Here is a 23299-nt window from a genome sequence, read left to right on the forward strand (position 1 = left end):
ATTCCACGGAGGATGGAGAGAATGGCTTCAGTTCCAGTTCAGTGAATGAAATCGCGAGAGGGATTATTCAAAACAGGGTGATGACATGGGTGAGATTAGGCCGTTTTTGATTCCCTGGCAGTCAGATCAGCTCTGCGCCATGTTAAAACTAGAATTTGGCATTTGTTTTTTGTGTGAAACGGCAGCCCTGCTATATACAAAGAATTGAAATGACCATTAAACAGATTGCCAGATCGCAGATTGTGCCTTTAAGGAAACCAGATGAAAAGACACCAGCTGAATAAATGATCAACGCATGGTGAGGTGTAGAGCGTGAACAACACTGTTTAACTAGGCCTAGGATATTAATATAATAATAATAATATGCCATTTAGCAGACGCTTTTATCCAAAGCGACTTACAGTCATGCGTGCATACATTTTTGTGTATGGGTGGTCCCGGGGATCGAACCCACTACCTTGGCGTTAAAAGCGCCGTGCTCTACCAGCTGAGCTACAGAGGACCACATTATAGACTCATACAAGCTAAACGACAGTCTTTTCAACACAAGCAACTTCAATCAAATTCTTTCATGTCAGCTACTTGGTCAAATACTCTTAGCACGTCCTTAGTTACAGCAAACCTCACAATATAACATGTTAGAAAGAAAGAAACTCTAGTTACAGTACAAGAGATGGAGCTCTGAATAAGTAACGACGATGCAACTGACGAAACATGAGCGAGGAAGAGATCCTTAGATCCTTTGTTCCCATTAGTCCACTGTTGACACTGCATTTTACATCATCATGATGATGTGGCCGGTGACACTTTGCTTCTTGAAATTCCAATATCTTGAAAACTTGACTGCTGACATACAAAACATTTTGGAGCTGTGTCAACAGTGGACTAATGAAAAAAAACACCAAAAGATTGTTTTTGAGTGGTTTCCCTTTAACAGCAGGTAAGCCATTCAGCCCAAGGAGAACAGAGAACAGGAGTGTGGGTAGGAGGTAAGAGCAGTGGGAGGAGGAAGAGATGCTCCAAGCCTCTCTGTCGGTCACAGGCACAACAAACATCTGACTCACAGGACACAGACCCATTCACTCTCTCAGTTCCTCTATCATCCTATTTCTCACGCTACAGTACACATTTTGGAAAAATCAAGCACACAGTGTGTGTGTGTGTGTGTGTGTGTGTGTGTGTGTGTGTGCGCCCACGTAGGCCTGCTGTATACCTGTAGGACCAGCGGCTGTAGACAGGCTGGGAGACACCACTCTTTACACTGTCCATGATGCTGTAGCAGCCAGTCTAGGTGTGTGATAGATAAGACAGTCCAGCAGCAGCTCTGGTAATGTATGGTACTCCCAACCCGGTCCAGAGTCAATCTGAAGCTCTACCTGAAGCTCCCACTACAACCCTGCTACCCTGCAGCCTGAAGGGAGTCCCACCCCCGGGAGTGACAGCGCCACACAGCTGAGTGTGAGGTCTCTGAGTAGCAGCCGTTGCCATGACGCCACACTGGAGGCTAGCCTCTGAACACAACACAACACAGTGAACGCACAGGGATTTGTTAGGGGAGTCTAAATGTGGTGTGAGTTCATGCCAAGACAAAATACCTGGCATGAAATCCCTAAGCTTGGTCCTCTGGCTTAGGTACATGTCTCAGTTTCAAAGATGTATCAGCTACATGCTAAAGCTGGACATGACTGTATCAGAAAATGTTTTCTGCTGATTGGGTCTCTAATATATAAAGATGCTTTCAGCAGAATTCCACAGACGTCATTTCCTCTTACTTAGAGGGAGATATTGCACATATCAAAACCGCAGACCATTGACACAAACTGAACGTAACACTATTGGGAAGGTTTACATTTTGTGTGCTTTAGCCTAACCACAGTATCTTAAGTAAAATATTCCAACACTTTTATTTTGACAGAAAATGCCAGAACATGGAATTTGCTTAGTCATAGTAAAATGAACCAAACTGTTTCTTGTCAATGTGAAACCATATTATTCTGGTTTTCTGCCTTTCTACATAGGCTATCCTTATATGCTCCTTGAATCCGTGTCAGTAGAGCTGTTTCTGGATGACAACCGCAGTTACTCCCAATTAATGGAAGTACAAACAAACAACCCTCTCATTGCTAAAACTGGCAAGACGTGGGGCACCTTGGTCCTGTTGCTAGGAGACCACAGGACCTTTAAGTCATATTGTCTTCTGTTAGTGTATGTGTGTGCCAGCGAAGGGAAAATGGCATTCTCCTCAGCTGAGGGAAATCTGGGGAATGATTCACCTGGGAGTAATTAAACATTGTCAAAACAAATGATGGAAACAAGCGCTGTTTGTCGACTGATAAGCACTCGAAGCACCGCCTTATGTCCATATAACCAATGATGAAAACCCAAAGACTGGAACTACTGAAGCTCGTTATCTCATGCATCCAATTCAGTCACAGCAGATTCTTCGGTCTACAAATGGAGTAGCCTACATGATACAGTTGTGAACTAGCCTACCTATTGCAAATACCAGATTTGTTTTCTCTGTCTGTCAGTCCCTGACTCAATTGGGTGGATTGTCCAAGCCACTGCTGAGCCATGTGTTTGGAATGTGCTGGAAAACAGGAAGTAAATTGCACCTCATTTTCACCCCTGTTGAAACAGCTTTCTCACCCACACGTCTTGTACAGTTAGATACTTGAGGTCCAGGTGGTTTGTTATAGGCCTGCCGAGCCATCGTGACATAGGGATACAACAACCACACCTTTATGGAACATGAATTATTGTAAAAGCTTTATTTAAGCTGAAGACACATTGTATTAAGCCAGGAACAATTTTCCTACAGTAGACTGCATGGTAACTGATTTTGAGTGAGACTGAGTGCATGATTATCTTTGATCATTGATCATGTGCACTCTACCTTACAGACACCCTGATTTTCATTTGTCCATCCATGCGCTTGTTCAGTACAGTTTCATGTGCTGTATTTTTCCCTCCACTCTGAGGTGTGTGGTATCAGCCTCTGATGCTGCTGTGATGAGGTCACTTTCAACCTCTCTGTTCAGCTCTTAAAACAGACGCTCGCATCCTCTGCCAATTGAGTCACCCAAGCATGAAACCCACAGCAGAGAGAGAAGAGAGCCTCAGTAGCCTACTCACTGTCTATGCCCTTCCACAGAAAGAGAGGGATAGGCTGCTGGAAAGGGCTTGAGAGATAGGTGAGATGTTTTACATGCCAGGATTTAAAACTCCCTTGTTTCCTCTCTGAATAGACCTTGCAGCTGTGCCATCTGTGTGCATGACTGCTGGACACAAACAAACAGTGTCTGGGTTTGGACATGGTGGCGAACCTGGAATGTTGTTTATGCCTGCCAAACCCCAGGCTCTGGGTTTCCGTTAGCCGGTAAATGACGGCTTTCGGCCCCAAATAAAAGAAAATGAATAGCCAATAAATACAATTGTTACCGGGCAAATTGTCCGGAAATGTTTTTGAATAATCTATTGCAAAATAATGCTTTTTATTTATTGATGGAGATACCAGTCGATGTACTCCAACTTCAAAGGCAACTATACTTCAAAGGCTAATAAATCATCAAGCTGCTGGGACAGTAGTGTCAGTGTGTTTCTATAATAAATCATCAAGCTGCTGGGACAGTAGTGTCAGTGTGTTTCTATAATAAATCATCAAGCTGCTGGGACAGTAGTGTCAGTGTGTTTCTATAATAAATCATCAAGCTGCTGGGACAGTAGTGTCAGTGTGTTTCTATAATAAATCATCAAGCTGCTGGGACAGTAGTGTCAGTGTGTTTCTATAATAAATCATCAAGCTGCTGGGACAGTAGTGTCAGTGTGTTTCTATAATAAATCCTCAAGCTGCTGGGACAGTAGTGTCAGTGTGTTTCTATAATAAATCATCAAGCTGCTGGGACAGTAGTGTCAGTGTGTTTCTATAATAAATCATCAAGCTGCTGGGACAGTAGTGTCAGTGTGTTTCTATAATAAATCATCAAGCTGCTGGGACAGTAGTGTCAGTGTGTTTCTATAATAAATCATCAAGCTGCTGGGACAGTAGTGTCAGTGTGTTTCTATAATAAATAATCAAGCTGCTGGGACAGTAGTGTTGGTTGTGTTTATATTTTAACTCAAGTTAAAGGCGCGAGGTCCTCACAAGGGACTTCAGCTAAGTGTACCCCTACTGGGCAAAATTGGCGAAGATTGTGTTGATTATCCCTGTTTCCAGAGTGCCCGTCGAGAGAGGATTCTTGCTCCAAATCAGAGTAAAGACGGCCTTAAGAACGCACCTTCTTGAGGACAAAGTAACGAGGCTGATGTGCATCAAGCTGCTCCAAGGAGTTGGACAGTTTTGACTTCCCAACAGCAACGGCTCACTTTGAGCAGGCCAAGGTCTGCCGCAAACGCAAGTAAATTAGAGGCAAATTATTGTGTTTGTCAGGCCCGGTCCTAGCAGTTCTGCTGCTTCCCTAGGCAAGATCAACATGTATAGTAGGTCAGACCTATATAGATTTGGAATGGATTGATAGACTAGAGTAGAGTGATGATGTGTATCATACACTATTTGTGCATTTCAGTTGAGCTTATTCAGTAGCACTTTGAAACGAAACATTGAGCTTTGGAAAGAAGTGCTTTTATAAATGCATGGCGCAGGCCTCGTTTCACAGGAGCATTGTAAAATAAGCCTTCTCTCAATGAACCAGCCTTAACTCATTTTGTTTATTTACATATCGAATTTGATTGTCCAACATCAGTTTGATAATTTCTTCATTTTGTGGCCGCCTAGAATGGCCTCTTTCCACTGCTGTGGTGCTGAATGGCAGCTGGAATAGGGAGTGAGGCGGGCCAGCTCTGGTGTCAATAGACAGCCATGTTTTGTTATTAGGCCTAATTAAAATGTTCATGCATTGGCTAAATTAAATTAGAGGCCTAGATTGTATTTGAAACCAGCTGTGGTTTGTTATTTATTAATTAAAATGTTCATACAAATAGCCTATAGGACAGGTCGTTCACAAAATATATTATACAAATATTATATTTTGAAGTTTATTACTGTGTAGGCGACTTGTTCATCTAGTCTAAAGAAATATATAGAAAAAATAATGATATTCATTTATGATTTATAGCAGCGATGTAGACCCAATGGGAAATGTTTTGCTTTTCGATAAAACCTTTCATGTTGGTATAAGAACAGCATTGTACTTTATTTTATAATAACTTTACAGGCTAATTTCTATTCTGCTAAGATTAATTACAATAATCTAAATGTGCGTTTGAGCGCCATGGGATGACTGGATGTTCGGTAAATTAAAATCTTGCCGTTCACGTTGTCTGGCGCCAAATTTTCCTGACGGAAACCCTGCCCAGGCTATATGTCTGTTCCTCACACTAATCCTCCACACACATCCTCTGAAAGACTACACATGCACATAGTTCCTAGTTCCCATCACAATGACGTCACCTCACTGTAGGACAACTTCCCTGCTCTTAGCCCCTAGCTATAACCTACTGATGGCCTGGGGTCTAACTTTCTAAAAAGAGAAAGAAAGATAAAACAGACATCCTTGAAGAGACTTTGAAACACTGCAGTCAATTCTGTTTATTTTTTCTGACTACCCATGGTTTTGTTCCTGCCTTCCTAGTGCGGCGTGCCTACCCATTTTGAAGTGCTCCTTGAACTACAACAGTACATGGTGTGGAACTCAAGCAGATTACATCAAATAATCACAGTCCACATTTGAACAGGAAAGGGTGGGAACTGCTCTCTGATTTTAATCTCCTCTCAGGGTAAAAATGGACCTATGGATTTCACTCTCTGCAGAGCTTACGGTAACCTCCTACGCACACAGCAACGTGCTCTGCTCTCAGGGCACCTCTGGTCAGCACAGTCCTAATGCACAGACATCAAACAGACATCAATAGGAGTGTTGACGGACCATAGGGAGAGTTGATTTCCCTCAGACAAGCCATTACATTAAGCCCAGTGCCCTCAGTTGTGAAACTGATTGAGAAGCTTTAGTGTAGGAGGAGACAGGGAGAGGCATGCTCCAACGTGTCATGTCAGTGTTTCCCCTATATTCATAAAACCTTTTCAGTGTAAACTTAAAACGACTAAAACCAGATATAAAGTATGTAGAAAAGATAATGAGGCTATATATTTTTAAATAAGATCATCTTTGAGAACTAGCATGGGGCCTCCATTGATTTTGTTATAATGTTTGAGTCACTCAGATAGCATAAGAACACAGCATAAGCCATGGCAAAATGTGTAGAATTGCAGGAAATTTGCCTGTCCAGTGTTTCCAGATTAATATGAAATATGACCTATAATTAATTACAATATGAGTACAATTGTTTTCCTTCCAAAAATGTTTAATTAAGTATGCACAGCAGCTTTTCTGTGTTGGAATGGTTTGGGCGTACCCCAACAACAGAATGGTGTGGGCGTATACCGGTCATTAAAAATATTAATACGAGTAGACCACTGATTGGCCAGCTCATTTTTTTAAACGGTCTGTTTGAGATACAAGTTTGAGGTGGGGTTTTTGATTTGTTTTTTTCTCCAATTTATGCTTTGGCCACAAATATGAGTATAGAACGAGTCAACAACATTATTTGGGTATGAGTTAACAGAACATAAACTTTTTAAAGTTAGATTTTCACTGGCCAGTTACTTTAAAATGGTAAATGTTATCTCATTGTCACGGTTTCGGCCGAGGCTGCTCCTCTTCCTTGTTCGGGCAGGCTTCGGCGGTCGTCGTCTCCGGAGTACTAGCTGCCACCGTTCTATGTTTCTTGTTCGTTTTGTTTTGTCTCTTTGTAACACCTGTCCCTTGTTTGTGTTTGATGATGTTCCCTATTTAGTTTCGTTTGGTTGGGTCAGGTGTTATGCGTGATTGTTTATTGTCAGACTGCCTCTGTATGGTATTATTCTCTCGTTATTGCTTGTCCCGAGAGTTCGCACTGCGTGCGCTTTTCTTGTGTATTTCGCACTGTGTTTGTGCGTAATTGTTTTGCGCCACCCGGTTGGGTTGGCGACTATTGTTGTTCACGTGTTTTGAACGTTACTAAAAAGACGGTTGAAGTCATCCTGGTTCCTGCGCTTGATTCCTTCCACTCATCTACACACACCACTCTGACAGAATCACGCATCATCCATGGAATCAGCAGGAGCGACCGCGCAAACAGCCGGGATGGAGGAACGTCTTCGTGGGCAGGAGGATCGTATTAACCAGGTCTGTCATGCCCTGGAGGGGGTGATGAACACTCTTCACCGATGGGAAACCAGCGGGGTACCCACGCCCCCACGAGCCGAACCATCCCCATCGGTCAGTCCTCCTGCCTCATCTCCGGAACCCAGTGGGATTCGGCTCTCGCTCCCGAGGGCGTACGACGGCTCCACTGCCAGGTGTCAAGGGTTCCTGCTGCAAGTGGAGCTCTACCTCGCCACCGTACACCCGGCGCCCTCGGGACACGAGAGCGTCTCAGCCCTCATCTCCTGTCTCACCGGCAAGGCGTTGGAGTGGGCCAACGCTGAATGGAGGAGAATGGACGCCGCTACCACTAACTATGCGGAGTTCTCCCGCCGCTTCCGTGCTGTGTTTGACCATCCACCAGAGGGGAAGGCGGCGGGGGAGCGTCTGTTCTACCTCCGACAGGGGATGAGGAGCGCCCAGGACTTTGCCTTGGAGTTCCGGACCCTAGCGGCCGATGCAGGGTGGAATGAGCGGGCCCATATCGACCACTTCCGCTGCAGCCTCCGGGAGGACGTCCAGCGAGAGTTGGCGTGCAGGGACACCTCGTTGACCTTTGACCAGCTTGTCGACATGGCCATTCGGCTGGATACCCTGCTCGCCACCCGTGGACGTCCCGGGGGGGGTTTGCCCATTCCACTCTCCAGCACCTCCGAGCCGAGCCCTATGGAGCTCGGGGGTGCTGGCGCTAGGGAACGGAGGAGTAGGAACCCGAGGGGGCCCGTTCCCTGCACTAACTGTGGCCGTGGAGGGCACACCGCGGCTAGGTGTTGGGGAAGGTCCCCCGGTGAAGGAGAAGGCAGGTCACGCATTGGGGGGTCCCCCCAGGTGAGTAGGCGCCCTACTTACCCAGAGCTTTCTGTCGTGCACCTAACCTTGCCTGTTTGTTTTCCACAGGTTGCACCTCGTTCCCAGCATAAGGCGCTGGTAGATTCAGGCGCAGCTGGGAATTTTGTAGATCGCCAGTTCAGTATAGAGTTAGGGATTCCCCTCCTTCCAGTTGATAAGCCTTTTCCCGTTCATGCCCTAGATAGCCGTCCGTTAGGGTCTGGGTTGATTAGGGAGGTCACAGCACCCCTTCAGATGATGGCGCAGGAGGGTCATGAGGAGATAATTCAGCTCTATCTGATTGACTCTCCTGCGTATCCGGTAGTGCTGGGTCTTCCCTGGTTGATGACCCATGACCCTACTATTATGTGGCGACAGAAAGCTCTTAAAGGGTGGTCTGCCCAGTGTGAGGGGCGGTGTCTGGGTGTTTCCATAGGGGCGACCTCGGTGGAAAGTCCGAATCTAATGACAGCACTGCATATTCCCCCCGAATATGAGGATTTGAAACTGGTGTTTAGTAAGACTAGGGCGGCGCAGCTGCCGCCTCATAGACGGGGGGATTGTGCGATAGATCTCCAGTCAGGAGCAGCTCTCCCGCGGAGCCATGTGTATCCCTTGTCTCAAGAGGAGAGGAAGGCAATGGAGACGTACATCGCTGAGTCTCTTAGACAGGGATACATACGGGCCTCCACTTCACCCGCTTCCTCGAGTTTCTTTTTTGTGAAGAAAAAGGATGGAGGTCTGCGCCCGTGTATTGATTACCGCGGTCTCAATCAGATCACAGTGAAGTACAGCTATCCACTTCCTCTGATTGCGACTATGACGGAGTCACTGCACGGTGCGCAGTTCTTTACAAAATTGGATCTCAGGAGCGCATATAACTTGGTGCGCATTAGAGAGGGCGATGAATGGAAGACAGCGTGTAGCACGACTTCCGGACACTACGAGTATCTAGTCATGCCATATGGGTTAATGAATGCTCCCTCAGTCTTCCAATCCTTCGTCGATGAGATTTTCCGGGACATGCAGGGACAGGGAGTAGTTGTGTACATCGACGACATTCTGGTGTACAGTCCTACCCGTGCAGAGCATGTAGCCCTGGTGCGCCGAGTATTGAGGAGGCTGTTGGAGCATGACCTATATGTCAAGGCAGAGAAATGTCTGTTTTTTCAGAAGTCGGTCTCCTTTCTGGGTTACCAGTTGTCTGCGTCAGGGGTGAAGATGGAGGTAGACCGGGTGTCAGCTGTGCGTAATTGGCAGACCCCAACCACTGTGAAGGAGGTGCAACAGTTCTTGGGTTTTGCGAATTATTACCGGAGATTTATCCGGGGTTTTGGACAGGTGGCAGCTCCCATAACGTCTCTGTTAAAGGGGGGTCCGGTGCGCTTGCGGTGGTCAGCTGAGGCGGACAGGGCATTTGGGAGACTGAAGGACCTGTTTACCTCGGCGCCGGTGTTGGCGCATCCAGATCCCTCTTTACCGTTCCAGGTAGAGGTGGACGCGTCAGAGGCCGGGATAGGGGCCGTTCTTTCCCAGCGTTCTGGCACTCCACCTAAACTCCGTCCCTGTGCGTTTTATTCAAAGAAGCTCAGTCCGGCGGAGCGGAATTATGACGTAGGAGACAGGGAGCTGTTAGCCGTGGTACAGGCCCTAAAGGTGTGGCGGCATTGGCTCGAGGGGGCTCAACACCCTTTCCTCATTCTAACTGACCATCGTAACCTGGAGTACATCCGGGCAGCTAGGAGACTGAATCCTCGCCAGGCCCGCTGGACTATGTTTCTAGCCCGGTTTGTGTTTAAGATCACATACATCCCTGGGTCCCAGAACGGGAAGGCAGATGCTCTGTCTCGGCGGTATGACGCGGAGGAGAGGTCCGTTGAGCCCACGCCCATACTACCAGAGTCTTGTCTGGTTGCACCGGTGGTGTGGGAGGTTGATGGCGAGATCGAGCGGGCGTTACGCACCGACCCGAGTCCTCCACAGTGTCCAGTGGGTCGGACGTACGTTCCGCTCGAGGTACGCGATCGCCTCATTTGTTGGGCTCATACGTCCCCCTCCTCTGGCCATCCGGGTATCGGCCGGACAGTGCACTGCCTTAGCACGAAGTACTGGTGGCCAACGTTAGCTAGGGATGTGAGGATTTATGTCTCCTCCTGTTCGGTGTGTGCCCAGTGTAAGGCGCCCAGACATTTGCCCAGGGGTAAGTTACAACCCCTGCCTATTCCACAACGACCCTGGTCCCACCTCTCGGTGGATTTTGTTACCGACCTTCCCCCCTCACAGGGGAATACTACCATCCTGGTCGTTGTGGATCGGTTCTCGAAGGCCTGTCGTCTTCTTCCCATGCCGGGTCTACCCACTGCCCTACAGACCGCAGAGGCTCTGTTCACCCATGTCTTCCGGCATTACGGGGTACCCGAGGATATAGTGTCTGACCGAGGCCCCCAGTTCACCTCCAGAGTGTGGAGAGCATTTATGGAACGGTTGGGGGTTTCGGTAAGCCTTACCTCGGGTTACCACCCGGAGAGTAATGGGCAGGTTGAACGTGTGAACCAGGATGTGGGTAGGTTTCTGAGGTCATACTGTCAGGGCCGGCCGGAGGAGTGGGCGAGATATGTGCCCTGGGCCGAGATGGCACAGAACTCTCTTCGCCACTCCTCCACCCAACTAACCCCTTTTCAGTGTGTATTAGGGTACCAGCCGGTTCTGGCACCATGGCATGAGAGCCAGATCGAGGCCCCCGCTGTGGATGAGTGGGTGCGGCGCTCGGAGGAGACGTGGGACGCTGCACACGTCCATCTGCAGCGTGCCATACGTCGACAGAAGACGAGCGCCGACCTACACCGCAGTGAGGGGCCAGTGTACGCACCTGGAGATCGAGTCTGGCTCTCAACCAGAAACCTGCCCCTCCGCCTGCCCTGCCGGAAGCTGGGTCGGCGGTTTGTGGGGCCCTTTAAAGTCCTGAGGAGATTGAACGAGGTGAGTTACAGGTTAGAACTACCTATTGATTACAAGAATATTAACCCCTCGTTCCATGTGTCTCTCCTCAGGCCGGTGGTAGCTGGTCCACTCCAGGACTTTGAGATTGAGGAGACTCCTCCACCCCCGTTGGACATCGAGGGCGCTCCGGCGTACACCGTGAGGTCCATCCTTGATTCGAGACGCCGGATGGGGGGTCTTCAATATCTCGTGGAGTGGGAGGGGTACGGTCCGGAGGAGCGGTGCTGGGTGCCAAGGAGGGACATATTGGACCAGTCCCTGCTGACCGAGTTCCATCGGGGTCATTCTGCGCGCCCTGCTCCGCGTCGTCCGGGTCGTCCCCGAGCCCCGGGTCGGCGCACGGCTGGAGCCGCGCGTCAAGGGGGGGGTACTGTCACGGTTTCGGCCGAGGCTGCTCCTCTTCCTTGTTCGGGCAGGCTTCGGCGGTCGTCGTCTCCGGAGTACTAGCTGCCACCGTTCTATGTTTCTTGTTCGTTTGGTTTTGTCTCTTTGTAACACCTGTCCCTTGTTTGTGTTTGATGATGTTCCCTATTTAGTTTCGTTTGGTTGGGTCAGGTGTTATGCGTGATTGTTTATTGTCAGACTGCCTCTGTATGGTATTATTCTCTCGTTATTGCTTGTCCCGAGAGTTCGCACTGCGTGCGCTTTTCTTGTGTATTTCGCACTGTGTTTGTGCGTAATTGTTTTGCGCCACCCGGTTGGGTTGGCGACTATTGTTGTTCACGTGTTTTGAACGTTACTAAAAAGACGGTTGAAGTCATCCTGGTTCCTGCGCTTGATTCCTTCCACTCATCTACACACACCACTCTGACACTCATCCCCATGGCAAAGTGTGTAGAATTGTAGGAAATGTGCTTTAAAACTGCAACATTTCGTCTCAGCATCCAAGAGGGCCTCTAAAATGTTCGGTGGAAATCCTAGAGGAAACACTGCACGTCTTGTGTCAACATGTTTGCCTATTAATTTTCCTGAGTCATTGTCCAGTGTGCATTGATGTCACAAAGCGAATAGCCAATAATATTGTTTGTTGTGGGTGCAATGGTAATGCAACATTCGTGGGCACGCTTTAAAAATCAAAGACTGTGGAATTCTCTATTGCCTCCAGATAGTCACATAACATTCAGCCATCCTACATTTCAACCCACAATCATATCGGGGGTGGAATGTCATTATTTTGACCAGGAATGCACAGCATAAGGAAAACGTTTGCTAGTGCAATAAACAGTAAGAATCCCTAAATGAAATTCAATTTCACAGGGTGAAATGAGGTTGCAAAAGCAATGCAGGGGATTTCACTTGTGGGTGCTAGCATAACACCCTTAGCTGATCAAAATAACATTGTTTGTGTCTTAATAACAGGGTCATAAACTTTATACTGTTTATGACCCAGTTACTATGACACAAACAATGTTCTTTTGATCAGCTAAGGGTGTTATACTAGCATCCATTTTGATGACAAACTTTCATGACTTTGTTTATGCCTGTTATGATGACGGGTTCAGATAGTGTTAAATAAGAATCGTACTCTGACTGACACATTGTCATGTGTCTATTGCCTCCATGTAGCTTATCACATAACTACCACATCATTAACCATGAACTAAAACATCCATGAACTGAACCATCCAACACCCTTTTCAACATCGGATTGTCTGTCTCATGTTAGGCCTCAACACAGTTCCATACCATCACCATGCTATGATATTAGCTTGATTCACCTGCTTTTGTTAACGTTGTTCATCCTGTCACTTCTTCCGTTTGGGGAGACTTATTTGGTGGTGACCGTGCAGAGTGATGTTGCCGAGATTGCCCCCCTCATAGGCCCCAATATTGTATTTTTTAGCAAGCTGCTACAGTACCCACATTTCTGCGGTGCCGTCTCCAAGGACAATGGTGCAAGCTCCTATGACAAAGCCACAGTAACTCGAGAAATCTAGGGTAATATATGCCCCATCTGATGGCTTTCGTGACGCAATAATGTAACGTTAGCAACCCAAAATATTTAAGGCTCGAGCCTGGCCAGATGGGCTATTTATAACGTCGTTATAGCGTCGTGGATGTTCATGCAATTTGGACATATTTGCATTTTTCAGATGGAACGTTATAGCTAGCTAGCAAGTTAAAATAAAAAAATGTCCAACCCATTCCCGTTACAAAACATTAATCAAAAAGTTAACGAGCAACCCATGACGAATTGTGCGCTTTCTGTTTTACTGTTAACAAGCACGCTAGCTAGCTAGCAATCAATGTAGTTTTCCTAGCTACAATTCACTGACCAGCTCACGCTTCTTTTTCGTGATAAAACGATGCCCAAATGGTTAATGATAAGCGTTTAACTCTGCTTGATTATTGACAAGAAAAATTGAATAGCTAGCTATATTTCAAGTTGTGAAAAATATGTATTTTAGTTTGTGCTTGGTGTTATCTTCTATTGTTGATTCATCACCCTGCCTCTGCTCGTCTCTTCACGGAGCTCGCTATCTTCAGGCAATCAAGAAACGTTAACTAGCTAGGCTAACATTTGCCAAACTAGCATCATAGTCTTCTCGAGCAACAGTGCCTTCTGAAAAAGTGAAGTGACAGACTAGTCTCGCACACCACCACCAGACATACTTCACCCATCCAATTTTGACACAGCATTACTACATGATATCATGGGCAAAGAACTATATATATATATATATATATATATATATTGCTTACCTTATGCTGTAGTAACTCATGTTTATCCACGGTTGCTATGGATCCCCAGCTGGTGGTGGCCTCCTGGTGCAGCAGACCACTTTCCTTGACACGCTTGTAGAATTGTTCCCCAGCCCTAGTTACCGCATATGACTACAACGAACTATGCTATTGGATGGCAGGTTATATAGACTTGAGTGATTGGACAGATTTCTTTGCTTCTGCATTCTATGTTACCACAAATGTAGCTAGTAAATAGACCCCTATATTTATACCAAAGATACTACAGTATTGTAAATCTCACAACGGTACTCATTATGCATGTTCACTACCGGTCAAAAGTTTTAGAACACCTACTCATTCAAGGTTTTTTCTTTATTTTTACTATTTTCTACATTGTGAAATAATAGTGAAGACATCAAAACTATGAAATAATACATATGGAATCATGTAGTAACCAAAAAAGTGTATTTTATATTTAAGATTCTTCAAATAGCCACCCTTTGCCTTCAGGACAGCTTTGCACACTCTTGGCATTCTCTCAACCAGCTTCACCTGGAATGCTTTTCCAACAGTCTTGAAGGAGTTCCCACATATGCTGAGCACTTGTTGGCTGCTTTTCCTTCACTCTGCGGTCCGACTCATCCCAAACCATCTCAATTTGGTTGAGGTCGGGGGATTGTGGAGGCCAGGTCATCTGATGCAGCACTCCATCACTCCTCCTTCTTGGAGAGCCTGGAGGTGTGTTGGTCATTGTCCTGTTGAAAAACAAATGATAGTCCCACTAAGTCCAAACCAGATCGGATGGCGTATCGCTGCAGAATGCTGTGGTAGCCATGCTGGTTAAGTGTGCCTTGAATTCTAAATAAATCACAGTGTCACCAGCAAAGCACCCCCACACCATAACACCTCCTTCTCCATGCTTTACGATGGGAAATACACATGCGGAGATCATCCGTTCACCCACACCACGTCTCACAAAGACACAGCGGTTGGAACCAAAAATCTCAAATTTGGACTCCAGACCAAAGGACACATTTCCACCGGTCGAATGTCCATTGCTCGTGTTTCTTGGCCCAAGCAAGTCTCTTCTTATTATTGGTGTCCTTTAGTAGGGGTTTCTTTGCAGCAATTCGACCATGAAGGCCTGATTCACACAGTCTCTTCTGAACAGTTGATGTTGAGATGTGTCTGTTACTTCATCTCTGTGAAGCATTTATTTGGGCTGCAATTTCTGAGGCTAGTAACACTAATGAACTTATCCACTGCAGCAGAGGTAACTCTGGGTCTTCCATTCCTGTGGCGGTCCTCATGAGAGCCAGTTTCATCGTAGCACTTTATGGTTTTTGCGACTGCACTTGAAGAAACTTTAAAAGTTCTTGAAATGTTCCGTATTGACTGACCTTCATGTCTTAAAGTAATGATGGACTGTTGTTTCTCTTTGCTTATTTGAGCTTTTCTTGCCATAATATGGACTTGGTCTTTTACCAAATAGGGCTATCTTCTGTATACCACCCCTACCTTGTCACAACACAACTGATTGGCTCAAACACATTAAGAAGGAAAGAAATTCCACAAATTAACATTTAAGAAGGCACACATGTTAATTGAAATGCATTCCAGGTGACCTCATGAAGCTGGTTGAGAGAATGCTAAGAGTGTGCAAAGCTGTCATCAAGGCAAAGGGTGGCAATTTGAAGAATCTCAAATATAAAATATATTTTGATTTGTTTAACACTTTTTTGGTTACTACATGATTCCACGTGTTATTTCATAGTTTTGATGTCTTCACTATTATTATACAATGTAGAAAATAGTACAAATAAAGAAAAACCCTTGAATGAGTAGGTGTTCTAAAACTTTTGACAGGTAGTGTACGTTCAATTGAAAAACAACCTATATATTTTTTTTAATTGAATGTGGACCCAGGGTACAAAGAAAACAAGAAGCTAGATAGAGCCACATCCATAACAGGCGCTGAACTACCAACTGCACATGGACAACATGCCAAGTTAACCTGAGCAGCAAAACAATTAAGAGGACTCGATAATATTATGGTCATTGCAACATATCACTTTCAATCAGTGGACCAATTTATTAATGTGGTGTTAACTACAATGTTAACTACAATTCAGTGTTAATTGCAGAACATGATAATAAAATGTCAACATTTACAGTTAAGTTGATTAGATGCTAATCAGTGCCTCGGCACTTGTAAGTTGACCTCTGTCCCTCAGCAACCTCATCAGCCCTTTCCTCCTCCTCCATGTAACCTTGACTCCATAGTCCCTCTCTGGGGTGTCTGTTGCTAAAATCTCTGAAGTCACGGTGTGTGGCGGGGTCAACGGCTGTGACACAGGCAACAGCATGCAAAGAAAGGAGATAGAGGAGGAACCACCATCATGGTGTAACTGTGGAGTCTCTACATCAGGTGGGGAGAAGACATTGTCCGTGCCAGGGGTGTGGTGTGTTACTGAGGCAGGAGTCCAAGCAGAGCATGACGCTGGGCTCGTGTCATGTCTGGCAACATTGGCAGCTGACGTTCTAAGGGGTTCCACACATCTGCTGGAGGTTGATGCTGCACCTTCAGGTGTTATCTCTGACAACCCTCTCCTCTCAGCTGTCCCTTTCCTGAGAGAAGTTCTCAGTTTTGGTGTCTCCGTTTCATCTTGGTTACTTAGGTACTCGGTACATAGAGAACCGACCTTATGCACTTGCAAGCCCTGCTGATCCTCATTGGCCCCAACAGCAGATTCTACAGCTTTCTTTCCACGTGCATGCTTTTGATGGAGAGTTTGGGCTGTTGACCTTCTCTGAAAGGATAAGGATTTGAACTTGCAAACACTACTTTTTCTGGATAATTGAGAACTCCTGTCAAGAATGCTTGTTGCAGAGAGGCACTTCTTCCTCCCTCGCCTTCCTCTGGGTGCAGGGGGCGGTAGTTGATCAAACTGTGGACTCACCTGAAATTGAGTGACAGAGACGTGACATCTTTGAACATGTTTGTTATACATTATTTATAGTCTATGGTTTGAACGGACAACGTTCAGAAGATAGTAAATAATTACATTAATAACATATGATTGATTATGATAACTTTTGATGTGTATGATGATAAACTGTGATTACCCAAGAACAACAGGCTGTGCTGCTGCTCTGTCGTTGCTCCTCAAACAGAAAAGACTTGGGATTGAGTGCGCCTCTCACTTGAGGCACGGTGTGGTATCTGGCACCATCAAGTGGTGGCTCAAAAAACAACAGAGGCGGCTTCTGTGAGTTTGGCAAATATTTTTTCCTTGTTTTACGGGGCATCAGAGATCATGGCTGAGGAGCTGATGGGATAAAGAGAAGGTGAAATATAACGTGACGCAGCAAAGGAATGCAGTATGAAACAGAGTTGGCATATAAGCAACGTTATAACGCTATAGCCTATAACTTGCCTTTGGTTAACTACTAGCTAGTTAACTACAAACACAAAATAACACAACAGAGCGAAGTACCCTTCCATGAACACAGTAAGCCATGCAGCTTATATCACACGACGTACCTGGGTGTATATTGCATGCCAGAAGCAGCTAGCTATCAATGTTTTCAAGAAATAATGTCAGAATCAGAAAGGACAAACATTTAGCAATCGCTTTTCTTCCCTGTCCTTCTCCACTCTTCCTGGTTAACATAATGGTTAACGCTGATTGGTTTTCACATCCACTGGCTTCATCCATTGGATATGCAAAGGTCACATAACCGGAATCGCAAATACTGCGCCAAAATTCAAAATCCCATTCACTTTCACACTGAATGAAAGGAAGTGGAGATATGCCTAGTATATTACATCTACAAACTACCTGTCAACTTTAATTTTCGATTATTGTCATTGTTTAATTAAGGAGTCAAGTAACCCAGGACAAAAGCGCATTGCATCACCATAATATGAAGGTTTGTTGTTTTCAACTTGGTTAAAGTTGCTAACGTTAGCAGCTAGCTGGGAAACTAAACGCGCGACTCGCTAACTACTACAGCTAGCTAGCTAGCTAGCTAGATAACTAGCTATTAGCTAGTTCTGGGAATATTTTTTTTTACATTCTTTGGGTGTTAGCTAGCTAACTATAAACCAGTGGATTAGCAGCTAGCTAATAGCATCATGTTCTAGAAGACGGTGCGTCATAACCATAACGTTAGCTGATATTTGAAAGACTGGTATTTCTATTCTAAAATCATTAGCTAGCTAATATTTAGCTGGCTATTTTTTATTTGTTTATTGCTACAATCAAATATATTAGAGTATAGTTAGGTTAGCAAGTTACAATACTAGAGTAACGTCAGCACAACTATGGAAAACATCAGTTCATGATGTGATCAATATCCGATATAAATTTAATTCGGCGTTGTTACCAGGTTACGCTTGCTAGCTAACGCTACTTTCATTTGCCTATCAAAAGAACCTTGGATAATTTTTGAACTAACTACTTTTGTATCGACAGTCTTGCTTACTTAGTTGCAGCCCATCAACTCCGGTAGAAAGTTGTCATCAGCTCAGTTTAGCTATCATTTAGCCATTTATAGTTAACTAGTTCTAACCTAACCAGCGTTTTCTGCCCCTGGGAAAATGTCGTTGTGGCTGTAACGCTACATTCTAACTTTAATAATGTTACCTTCTAACTGTAACGTTACTTGTTATCTCTTCAGACATCAAGTGAAGTCAAAGGGCCAGCCTCTGTAATCTGAGCAGAATGAGACAGAGCCCAAGAAGGCCCCTGATCCTCAAGAGGAGGAAGCTGCCTTTCCAGGGAAATGAACCAGCAATTGATGAGCCCGATGGACTACGGCGCAAGGAAGCATCCACATCCAAACCCTCAGGTGGCCAGTGTTTTCCTGATGGCATCCGTATCATGGACCATCCCACTATGCCTGGCACACAAGTGGTTGTCATCCCCAAAACTGCAGACCTTCAGAGTGTAATTGGGGCCCTCACTGCCAAGGGGAAGGAGTGTGGCTCTCAAGGACCAAACAAATTCATCCTTCTAAGTGGTGGCGGCTCTATCAAGGATGGTGCAGATTCTTCCTGTCAATCTACCTATATGGGAGGTCGCAGCTCTGGTAGGAGTAGCATAGCTCTTGTCACAGAGAAAGCAACAACAATGGACTGCCTACAGGATACTAAGACTTTAACTACAATTAAACCATGTACGTTTATTTGCTTTCATGATTTTGAGTGAAATGACCCTCCACTTTTCAGGTGTTGTTTAACTGTTTGATGATGAACATTGTTGATGCGCACAGTTTTTATTATTTCACAGTGAATAGGGACCTTGATTGCAGTCCACTAGATGACAGCCTTACTAACATTCAGTGGCTTGGGAGGATGAATACAGACAGTCTTGGACCAGATCCTGGACCAGATCCTGCTAAGAAAGCTGCCAACAAAGAGAATCATGATGCTTGCCAACAGATTCTCCAGGTTTGTCTCCTCTTTTAGCATCTCAGTGTGATTGTCAACGGACGTACGTAAACAGTGATGCTCAAGGAGGGTGTCACCGGCGACATGTTATAATTTTATCTAGTATGTTTCAACAGTGTTGCACTCAAGTGTGATATTAGTGCTGCATGCTTGCTGCATTTGTTGAGTCTTAAAAGAGTAGTGTCTAAATGGGCCAAACAAAACCAACCTCTCTTTTGTTCTGTTTTGCACACAGTCACAAAGTGAGCGAATGGAAGCACACAGGGTTGTCAAAGACCCCTTGTCAGAGAGACCACCCTACTCATACATGGCGATGATTCAGTTTGCCATCAACAGTAAGAAGAGCAGGAGGATGACATTGAAAGAGATCTACACTTGGATTGAGGACCACTTTCCATATTTCAGAAAGGTGGCCAAGCCAGGCTGGAAGGTAAACAGCCACAATAAGCCCTTGGTCACAGATAAAGATTTTATTGGTGCCACTGTAATAGTTGAGGACAAGATCATGTTAAAATAGAAGCAGAAAAATACCCCTTAACTACCCAACAAAAACGTGTATAATTGCCAATGCCATAAGCCACATCCTCTTAGTTTGATATTGTCTATGCTCCTCTGCCAGAATTCCATCCGCCACAATCTCTCCCTGCATGACATGTTCATCCGTGAGACGACACAAGATGGCAAGGTCTCCTACTGGACCATCCGCCCAGAGGCCAATCGCTGCCTTACTCTTGACCAGGTTTACAAGGTCGGCATGTTACCCACTTTTTCTGTTCTAAGTCATATTTTGTCACCAGCCAATCACAACTCTATGGGACTCCACAAAATGACAAATCCCTGCATATAACTGTCTAACTCTGCAATCTACTTTTTGATTCTTATCTTTATGATAACTCTGTCCCTTTTGACCAATTTTCCACCCCACCCCCACAGACTGAGTCTGATCCAACTTCCATCTCGCCTCGGACCATGCAGGTCTATGACCAACACGTAAGATTGTTTTACCCTTTTCCTCTGGGGCAGTCGTCAGAGCAGTCAGTCAGGGAGGACAGGACATGCTTTCCATCTGCTCTTGTTTAGCTCATTAAGCTGACATTTAATTTCAGGGAAGAGATGCGAGGTGTAGGCAGAGAGAGGCAGACATCACAGGACCACCGTACATAGTCAGTAACTTCTCCTACACAGGTCTAACTGATGCTGTCTTCATATGTTGTCTTTGAGAAGACAAAGGGACCATTTAGATTAGAATAGCTCTGTTGTGAATAAGAAGTTAATGTCTCAATTGTCTCCCGCAGCAACAGAAGAGAATTGCTCCTGAAATCAAGAAAACATCTGGCGGTGCCCCTGGTGAGTGAGTGAAAGACATGGGGGGAAACAAGCAGCTGGCCGATTACCAAACCTTTGAGAGTTGGACATTATTGATGTGTAGCTGTTGCCTCATGACTTTCTTTTTTCTCTCTTACATATGTTCAGAGAGGAAGATGAAGCCCCTTCTTCCTCGTGCAGACTCCTACCTAGTCCCCATCCAGCTGCCTTTCACCCAGTCACTCTTCCTGTCCTCGTCCACACAGCTTCCTCTCTCTGCCCCCCAGCAGAAATCTAGCTCCTCAGGAGGGGGCAAGAGGGTCCGTATAGCTCCCAAGGTAAAGTCTCACCATCACCCAGACCTTTTTATTGTGAAGTGCCGGGAGGTTACTTGATTCTCTATAATTACTAAATCAATACATGTTGTGACTGTGTGTTTGGCAGGTTACGTACAGTGATGCCTCCACAGTGATGCTGTATGCTCCTCCCATTGAGGAGATGAAGGAGGAGCAGGTCTGTGTGCCCCTGACCCCCGTTACCCCTAGGGCTGTTCTGACCAACGCCAGGAGGGAAGTCAGCAGCTCCCGTCGCAAGCAGCGCCTCGTCCTACCTTCCAACGAAGAGCCCGTGCTCCTCTTCCCCGACAGCACCTTCTTCGACTCGGGCCTGGCCTCCGACGGCTCCGCGTTCCAGGACGCAGAGCTCGACCCCCGGCCGGAGCCTAACAGCCCCTGCAGGGAGTACTCTTTCAAGACCCCCGTCAAGAGCAGCCAGCCAGCCTCCTCCACCCCCAGCAAGCCACCCACTGTGCTGCTAGAGCCCTGGAGGGTGACCCCGCTGGGCAAGGAGAGAGGTGGCATGCTGGACTTCAGCCCCATCCGCACCCCAGGCTCCAGCTTCACCCCGCACCACCATGACCACACCCCCTTCAGCTTCAGTAGCACTCCTTTTAAGGACCTGCCCTTGTTCAACTCCCCTTGTGAGCTGCTCACCTCGGCACGCTCCTCATCCGCGGCTGGCCCCACCGACACCTACTCCCCGGGGCCAGAGCGTCTGCAGGGCTGCTCCAGAGAGCTCCAGATCGGGGGTCCCTCCACAGCCAACCGCTCCCTTACGGAGGGCCTGGTCCTGGACACCATGAATGACAGCCTGAGCAAAATCTTAGTGGATATCAGCTTCTCTGGCCTGGAGGATGATGATCTGGGTATGGGGAACATCAGCTGGTCTCAGCTCATCCCTGAACTCAAGTAGCCACTGCCGAGCAGAGAGCGCGACCCTTTCCAAGTTCTTTGCTAGATGAGAAGGATGCCATAGTCTCATCATTACCCAAGCTGCTCACATATCGTCTTCCAATCTGTAAATGTGGGAGTTTTCTTTCTTAGGTTTTTCCTTTGTCATTGGTTGCCTTTGTCACTACTAACCTGTCTTCTTCCACTCCTTTTTTCTTTCGCTTGGTTGTGTTTCATGCCACAAGCTTAAGCTACCATATTTTGATAACAATTCACTGCCTCCCACGATAGTCTTCAAGGAACTGCTAGAGAACAGAAAAGTATGTCTGAGTTGTATGTTGATGTTTGTAGCCTACATTTAATATGTATGTTTAATTTGCACATTTTGTAATATGTTTTGCTCTTTCAAATGTAAATGTAAACATAGATTCATCAAACTATCCAGTGAGACTGACACTACCATGCTAGAATATAAGACCTGGTGCCTCCTCTGAAAGTGAGCGAGTCTCCATTTGATGGGATCTCTAAAAGGACGTACAGATGACCAACCACCAATGAGAAATTAATCAAATGACTAACAACAAGGACTGTCTACAGCCAAAGGAGATGCCATTTTTTGATTGACCAAGTCAACACTTATTCTAGTGCACTTTTATAATTTATTCTGGGTATGACACATCAATGTCCAATCTGCTTTGTGAACTTTAAGACTGTTAGTAGTGAGTGATCAACTATGTAAAAGCGTAAAGTAATATGGTGAAGTCTATATTCCTATCTTACTCCCTCTGTGTAGAAAGGAAATATTTGAATAAAGAAAATGTATGTTTGAATTGTCATTGGAAGTTTTTGGGCTAGAAGATTCAACATTTAATGCACAGTTGTTACTTTGTTATGGGAGAGGAAGACTGCATCATTTTTATATGAACAATTCTAAACGATGTATGGCTTTCTACAGTTATTCTCAGTTCCTTTGTTAGCAGTGGTGGACACATTCAGGTTAAAGTTTGAGTAGCATCCTGCCTCCTTGCTAGTGTTTAATATCATGGCATGGGATTGCTGGTGATTGACTTGGCTTCATATTTTTACAGTATTGGTGTCTTTTAAACGTTTAATGTGCCTTCTCTCTTTTTGGGTGGGTGTGCCGACTGTACAATGAAGCCCGGTGACTGCTGCTCCTTTTAAAACATTGGTTGGGTTTAGATGTTTGAATGGTCTTAACTTTGACTAGATTCACAAAGCCTTGGGTTTCATGGCCCCTATAATAATTAAAAGTATGATAAACTGGAAGAGGCATGAACACCACATAATATACAATAACTTTTACATTCTTGTTCAGTATTTATCACACGACCAGTACAGCAGACCCCAGAGCAAGGTTTGGGGAAAAGCTGACATGGGTAAATCTGCCAATTTAGGATGTTTTAAGAAAACCATGTCTGTTTTATGAATCCTATGTACATTTAATAAATTAATAATAATACAGTTTCTCTTGTTTTATTTAAGTACCAAATACCAGTATGTCAACATTTGTTGATGAACCTCATTTTAAATGTAAA

At 45.5% G+C, this 23299-nt stretch overlaps 3 protein-coding genes across 3 annotated transcripts in view; 1 reads left to right on the plus strand and 2 right to left on the minus strand.

Annotated features, from left to right (window-relative positions):
- The window catches only part of LOC311140482 (tubby-related protein 3-like), a 42160-nt gene extending 28252 nt beyond the window's left edge, over positions 1 to 13908 (minus strand). The window contains exon 1 of the mRNA XM_084175558.1: positions 13773 to 13908. Coding sequence (XP_084031684.1) covers positions 13773 to 13792 — 20 coding nt within the window. The 5' untranslated portion in view covers positions 13793 to 13908. The remainder of the gene's footprint in view (positions 1 to 13772) is intronic.
- Positions 13909 to 15829: 1921 nt separating this feature from the next.
- On the minus strand, positions 15830 to 17415 carry LOC311139125 (uncharacterized protein). Its single transcript, XM_084174016.1, has 3 exons — positions 17299 to 17415; positions 16881 to 17083; positions 15830 to 16714 (listed from the first exon to the last, which is right to left on the minus strand). Exons 2-3 carry the CDS (start codon positions 17061 to 17063, stop codon positions 15938 to 15940), a joined length of 960 nt encoding a protein of 319 aa, XP_084030142.1. The 5' UTR covers positions 17064 to 17083; positions 17299 to 17415; the 3' UTR covers positions 15830 to 15937.
- A 74-nt stretch (positions 17416 to 17489) lies between these two features.
- Positions 17490 to 22571, plus strand: LOC311139216 (forkhead box protein M1-like). Its single transcript, XM_084174121.1, has 9 exons — positions 17490 to 17687; positions 18438 to 18935; positions 19049 to 19209; positions 19445 to 19639; positions 19829 to 19957; positions 20143 to 20199; positions 20505 to 20556; positions 20683 to 20852; positions 20959 to 22571. Exons 2-9 carry the CDS (start codon positions 18482 to 18484, stop codon positions 21763 to 21765), a joined length of 2025 nt encoding a protein of 674 aa, XP_084030247.1. The 5' UTR covers positions 17490 to 17687; positions 18438 to 18481; the 3' UTR covers positions 21766 to 22571.
- Positions 22572 to 23299: the final 728 nt, after the last annotated feature.

Source organism: Coregonus lavaretus, assembly GCF_964263955.1.
Source record: "Coregonus lavaretus genome assembly, chromosome: 13".
In the NCBI taxonomy this organism is placed as follows: Eukaryota; Metazoa; Chordata; class Actinopteri; order Salmoniformes; family Salmonidae; genus Coregonus; species Coregonus lavaretus.

Excerpts from the sequence above, each read along its gene's own strand:
- LOC311139125 (XM_084174016.1), bottom strand. The coding sequence starts at position 17,063 with ATGCCCCGTAAAACAAGGAAAAAATATTTGCCAAACTCACAGAAGCCG. Across the intron at positions 16,715-16,880 it reads GCACAGCCTGTTGTTCTTGG|GTGAGTCCACAGTTTGATCA; the intron begins GTAATCACAGTT and ends ACTCAATTTCAG.
- LOC311139216 (XM_084174121.1), top strand. The coding sequence starts at position 18,482 with ATGAGACAGAGCCCAAGAAGGCCCCTGATCCTCAAGAGGAGGAAGCTG. Across the intron at positions 19,210-19,444 it reads CTTGCCAACAGATTCTCCAG|TCACAAAGTGAGCGAATGGA; the intron begins GTTTGTCTCCTC and ends TTTTGCACACAG. Across the intron at positions 20,557-20,682 it reads AACATCTGGCGGTGCCCCTG|AGAGGAAGATGAAGCCCCTT; the intron begins GTGAGTGAGTGA and ends ACATATGTTCAG.